Genomic DNA, 6,309 nt, shown 5'->3' with positions numbered 1-6,309 from the left:
AGAGCGGAGCTTGCAGTCACTTTGCGAGGAGGAGCGCGCGGGCTGCGGGCGGCTGGGGCATCCCGGGAGCGGCGGCGGTTCTAGCAGAGGCGGCCAGGGCAGCGGAAGGTTCTCTCTCCAGGGCTGGACTTAATAACTTTGAAACTGTCCACCGGTGTCACGTCCTGAACATGAGCCTCCTCCTCTGCTTCTACCTGCTCGGGTTGCTTGTCAGTAGCGGGCAAGGTAGGAGTGTGGTGCTTTATTGCATTTACTTTCCCTCCCCCTTCCACCCATCCAAGAGAGGCGAGAGGGAGGCGCAGGAAGAATTAAAGGAAAGAACTAAACTTGCAGTTATTATCCTTGTTGTTATTTTCGCTCTTTCTCTTAGCTGCCCCTAAAATTGTTATCTGTTTTGTGGAGACCCTTAAAAAGAGAGAAGAAAAAAAAATACAGAATTGAAGATGGGGATCAATGAGCAGGAGATCCAGGCAAACTGCTGCTTTTTTTCTGGGATTTTGGCTTTCTCTTATTTTTCATTATCAAAAATTGGATAAGTATGTTAATGTGTATTGACAGATATTTGGGGTCGTGGAAGGAAGGGGCACGATGGTGTTTTTCAGAAGCTGGAAAAACTATCAACGTTAAACTCATTTGTAAAATATCTGTCGTGTGCAAGAAATTCAATTCTTGGAGACTTTTTTTTCCTTCTTTCCCAAGACCCTAATTTCTGACCATGAGGTGAATGTTGATGGCTTATTTCTGTTGGAAACTAAGAGAGGGGGCAATGGATGGTGTGTGCCAGAAAGCAAATGGATACAATTAGGGATGCGTTGCAGTCATTCATTTTTGAATGCCCCCTCCACCTCCCAACACCTTACTAATCCAGCAAGGTTGCAGAATTTTATCATATTATATTGTAATTTTACCCAGAAGAGATTTGGGGGGTTGTGGAGAATTCGTGGTGGGAGCTTTTATCTCTAAAAGAAAAAAAATGAATAGTCCAGTAGAATAACCTGAGAGAGAATTTGTAGAAGCTATCTCCGTTTGTCTGTGTGGAGATAGACATGAATTTGTCTGCTTGTGTAGCTACAACACATTTGCATCAAATATATTTACCATAAATGAAAGCATTTTCAACTGTCCAGACAAGTTGGGACATTTGATTAGGGAGACGAAATGCTAAAACATGACATTTGGTGGAAGTCTTTAAGAGCAACGAAAATAGCACTATTTTGAGATGTGCAGTAATCGCAGAGAATGTTATATTATTGGTGTAGCATGGAAATGGGTTTTTGAAAAGAAAATAATAAATTACAAGACAAGTTAAAATATCTCTACTATATTCAATTCTAAGCATTTTTTAGCCACGTCTGTATTGCTCATTTGGTCCAGCAGGGGGTGGTAGAACTCCATTTTAAGCCAGAAAATGGTGGTTTCTGCACTTGCACACAGTCTTTCTATCATTCTTCAGCAGGGCTTGACATTTTGGATGTGAAACCTTCCTTTCTCTGCCCTTCTCCCCAAAGCTGTAATGTTAGTGGCTGATGAAACACGATGGGGATGTAGATGTTATGTTCAGAAATCAGAATGCAGATGCTGGGTATTGCTATGGTTTGTGAAGTGTCGTGGTACAGGGCTACTAATACCAAGAGTATGGAATGTTTCATTCTTAGCAAAATTGTAGCTATGTCCCTCTGAAGCTAATACTAACCCAATCTGTTAATTCAGTAGGTCTTATGGTGAATATCAACACACACTTATGCCCTGCAGATTTGTTGCCTTGATTTTTGGAAAACTGCTGCTTGTGTTTAACTGTTCATTTAATAGACAGCTATTTCTGAATACTAAGAAACAGTCCCTGAAAAATTCAGTTAAAATACAACTGCAATTAAGTAAGTGTAGACAGTTTGGAGAAAGATGGGGGCTTAATAGAAAGGAAGTTTATGCTGACTTTACATTGTGAGTGCTTTGGAGAAGAAAAAGATCTCAGTTGTGCAATCTCTGAATTTATCATTACAGAGGCTAAGTGTGTTGGAATTTGGGGATAGAAAGGAAATCTAGGAATATTTCACTAGGTGGGTTGAAATACTCCACACAGAAAGGTATAAATTGGGTCTGTATGTGTCATGTACATGTGAAATTGCGATTGAGCTGATTTATATTATAATTCAGAATACCAAGTGGTTATCAAGAGGGTGTCTGAGACTGAAACCTGTCTGGAGGAAAGCCCATTTTCACTGTAATGAGGCAGGGTAGGAGAGTAGCCTCGTACAGAAGATCTCTCTATCTAGTACCATTTCAAAATGCATGGCACTCCTAGAGACACAGATGCATATCAGAGAGACCTAGCTTTTGTGAAAAGGAGCATGTAGTACTCTGTGCCATGTGTCTTAATGAAGTCAGAGATGCTTGGGAACAGAAATGCTTGTCCTGGAGCCTGATTCCTTTATGCTGGCGTTTTGTTCTCTAATTAAGGATGCAGCGGCGAGGATCAGACACGACTGGGAGCTGTTTTCTTTTTTTTAATATGTACCTACTGTAACTCATAATTTGGTTTATTTTTTTAAAATGGGGCTATGGAAAACTGCCAGTCAGTGATCCCTAGGCTTGCCTTAGAAATACTAAAATCCCAGCTTGCTGATTTATGTTTCCAACAATATACTTGCAGGGGATTTTATGAAGCATGATTGAAGCTATTGCTCTGGAAAGTGGTGTGCAGTTAGACTGGGGAAAGGCAACAATGATGTATTCCCTTTTAAGTAGTCAAAACGATTTGAACTGCAGCAGTTGAATAGGAGAAAATGACACAAGTGAGAAAGTGACTAACTTAAGGGAATGCCAATACTATAATTAGCTAACGAGGCCTGATAGTTTTACTCCTAATGTTCAACACAACCCTATTGTTCTACTGTAGTGAGATCCTTTTTTTTTTTTTTTTTTGTGGCAGAAATATTCTTTTAAAAGCCTCTCATTTCCACTGTAAGATTAATATCTAATGAGGTAAGGTTGGAATAGGTTAAGTCTGAATGTAATTGTAAATAGAATGGAAATTCTGTGATTCTGTAACTTTTGCAATTATTTTTCCTTTGTATTCAAAACTTGGTCATACCCTTTGTCATCATTTATCTCCAGTGGTAACCTGAATCTCAGATCAACAGTACATGTGTTGCTTGGACCTTTCTGCATTCAAATTCCCAAACTGTAATAGATATGGCTAGCTTTTCTGAGAATGTCTAATTTTCTAAATAATTAATTCTCTTTTTAAACACGATTCAACTATGATTGATAAACTTCTATTCTTGGATGTTCACATATATGAATTACAAGTACTGCTTTATTCAACTTTAAGGTAAAAATAGTGGTATTCATCTCTCCTGCGCTTCCAGCTCAGACATGCCTAGATAGAACACTAACCTGAGCCAAAATCATGGGGAGAGAAGGGGAGGATTGCCCAGTTAATTAGGTAAACCAGGCATCTGCTTACAGTTATTCTTTCTGGTTATGTGCTAGTAAGTCATTGTTCATTAGAGAAATTCATATTCTAAAAATAGAGCACAGGTGTGTGGGTGTCTATTAGTTTCAGGTCTAAAGGAGAGAGCTCCATAAACTCATCTTCTGTCTAGCTGTACATGGTTACAGCTTTTCTTACTCTTTTATGTTTTTCTGTCTACCCTCCTCTAATTTTTGATTATCAGCCTATTTGTGCAAGATTTCTGTTAAATCAGCTGCATATTCATTTGCACTTGGAGAAGATGGGCTCTGCAAGTTAACATCCTTACTGTCAGTAGATACCCCAGAGGATTTCTTTCCATACTTTATGGCAGAGGAGTTAAGCAGAGCATTTTCTCACTTGACTTCCAATGCCGGATCTGAGGCCATAAAGCAAGAAGAGAAGTTGGTGGATCTGGAGTGTCAGATGAGTCTTTTCAATGACAAGGAGCTAATATTCTCCCAGAGGTAATGTTCTACCAGAGAAGCAATTAATGGAACAAAAGAACCTCATTCAGTACCTAAGAAAGTCAAACTTCATGTAATTTTGTAAATAAAATGGCCTTCTTTCACAGTAGAGCTAGTCTGTAAGGAGACCGAGAGATGAATGGTTGAGATTGAGGCTAGTGACCAAGCTGAACAGTGTCATTAGTTTTTGCCTGTGTCCTTGTGTGAAGCAGTGCAAATAACTAACAGGATCGACAATCTGAAGACTCTGAAACTAGCCCTGCTGCTTTGTCTGGCTTTTGACATTTGGGAAATCATTTTAACTTATCTGTTTTCAGGGTCATCTCTCATAGCAATGAACTTTTGAGAGCATGAAGAAAAGTGCTTGATAAGTAGTAGAGCGAGTCTGAGCTGCTTTTATTTATTTTATTTGTTGGTCCAAAATAAAATTAAACCTCTCAGTGTTGGGGTGTGCAAAATTATTGTCCTAATTCTCATGTTCTTATCAAGTTAATGTCATTGTTTTTCAAGTTTTATTGCCCTAAGTTCTAAATTCCTTGTGCCCTTTATACAATCCCAGTTGAGGACAGGACTATATAAAAGATTATATATTAGTTTAAATTTTGCAAATTACATGATGTAAGAACACTTTAAGATGCGACCATGCTTTTTTGCTTTTATTAAACATAATACTCCCGCACTTCATAGAACCAAACTATCTTTTCAATTGTTCAGCAAATAGAAGTGCTTCTCTATGGTACTCTTTTAAATGTTTTAATAACTTTTAACTATTTATAGTTAGAATAATACTGCTAGTCCCAAGTAGCTTTCAATATATTTTCTAGTTTCACATGTTCTCTTATGCCATTAACAATTCATCAAACATGACAAAACATTTTAGAAAACTATGATGTAATAAAATAGACTTGCCTGAATTTAAACAATTAAGAGGAATGATAGAGAATTTTAAGAAAATTTGTAAATGTAGCAGTCAAAAGATGAGAGTTCAAAGAATTTCAGATGAATTGATCAAGTTTTTTCATTTCGTTTATTGGAATTATTAGTAGAGGGGGAAGAGCACCAGATTTTGAATCTGAAGACCTAGATTACTAGGAGTCTCTTAACCTTGAAGAAGCAACTTAAACTCTAAGACCCACTATGTGCTTATTTGAAAATTTGATATAATACTGTTTGACTAGTGGGTCTTGATGCTCAGCCCTGGGGAGCGACTATTATGAGAGGTATGTAGGTACCTTGATAAATGTCACACCACTGTGTCAGGCACTGCTTTTATTTGCTAATAACATGCATGCCAATAAACTTGACTGTGGTTTAAAAACATTTATTTAATTAAGAAAATCATCACAAGCTGCTCTGTGTTAAGAAGAAATATTGAGTTAACGGACTACCTAAGTCATTAATAAAATGACTCATTTATCATTTACTTATTTACCTAACATTTATAGAACAACTGCTGTGTCCCAGGCATCTCAGAAGGCAGCATTACTAGGAACAATTGTGTAGGTTGCCTGAACAACTCCAGGAGGCGCCACTGTTCATGGCAGTGATAGAATATATATTTATTTTTACAATTTTCCAGCAGATGGCAGTAAGCGGTCTTGAGGATTGGGTTGATTTAGTATCATGAAGCCTTTCTATGGGTCAGCGTCAGGATGATCTTAGGCATCAAGAGGCTTAGGATGGGCAAACAATTAGGTTAAGTGACTTACAAAGATCAAAAGTAAAAGGGTTAATAACTCTCTGGTCTCCAAACTCTAAATTCTGTTCTCCTAACACTAAAGTTGTTCATCGAGTTTTAAAAATTAGTCTAACATGTCTTTAGCAAAAAGGAACAGACTTTTAATTGTGTGTTATTTTGTCAGTTAATCAATTAATTTATACTTGTTGAGGCCATACAGTGACTGTAAGGTCAGCACCTTATACAGGTGTAGACCACTTGTTCAGAGTGATTCTCATCACTTTGCAACTTATAGCCATCAAGTATCTAAGACACTGTTACCTTTGTGTTATGGATAAGGGCATTGAGGTACACAAGAATCATCTGACATGTAGTTATAGTTAGTAGTTATCTGGAATTAGAAGTAGATTTTCTGCTTTTAGTTGAATGCCTGTTTTTTTTTTTTTTTTTTTAAATGGATTTGATATATTTGTTTGAAGATTTGAATGTATATGGGAAGGGGTGGTATATAGAATATAATACTGATAGTTAAGAAGGCAACAAATATAAATTTGAAAAGCCAAATAAACCTATGAGAGATTAATAAACTTAATCTATGAAATGGTACAAAATGGAAAAAGGTATCATATTAATTAAAAATGAGTCTCAGTCCTTAGAAGTACAGAACCTACAATGAGATAATCTTAAGTATT

At 37.2% G+C, this 6,309-nt stretch overlaps 1 protein-coding gene across 3 annotated transcripts in view; it reads left to right on the top strand.

The window, feature by feature from the left end:
• Positions 1-6: 6 nt before the first annotated feature.
• NCAM2 (neural cell adhesion molecule 2) overlaps positions 7-6,309 on the top strand; it is a 488,664-nt gene continuing 482,361 nt past the window's right edge. For all 3 annotated transcript variants that reach the window (XM_003783902.2, XM_012801495.1, XM_023509713.1), the window contains exon 1: positions 7-225. In XM_003783902.2, coding sequence (XP_003783950.1) covers positions 171-225 — 55 coding nt within the window. In that variant the 5' untranslated portion in view covers positions 7-170. The remainder of the gene's footprint in view (positions 226-6,309) is intronic.

The sequence above is a fragment of the Otolemur garnettii genome, unplaced genomic scaffold, assembly GCF_000181295.1.
Source record: "Otolemur garnettii isolate 467f Iridium unplaced genomic scaffold, OtoGar3 scaffold00009, whole genome shotgun sequence".
NCBI classification, from domain to species: Eukaryota; Metazoa; Chordata; class Mammalia; order Primates; family Galagidae; genus Otolemur; species Otolemur garnettii.
The sequence above is the reverse complement of the archived record's forward strand: the minus strand, read 5'-3'. Positions and strand labels throughout refer to the sequence as shown.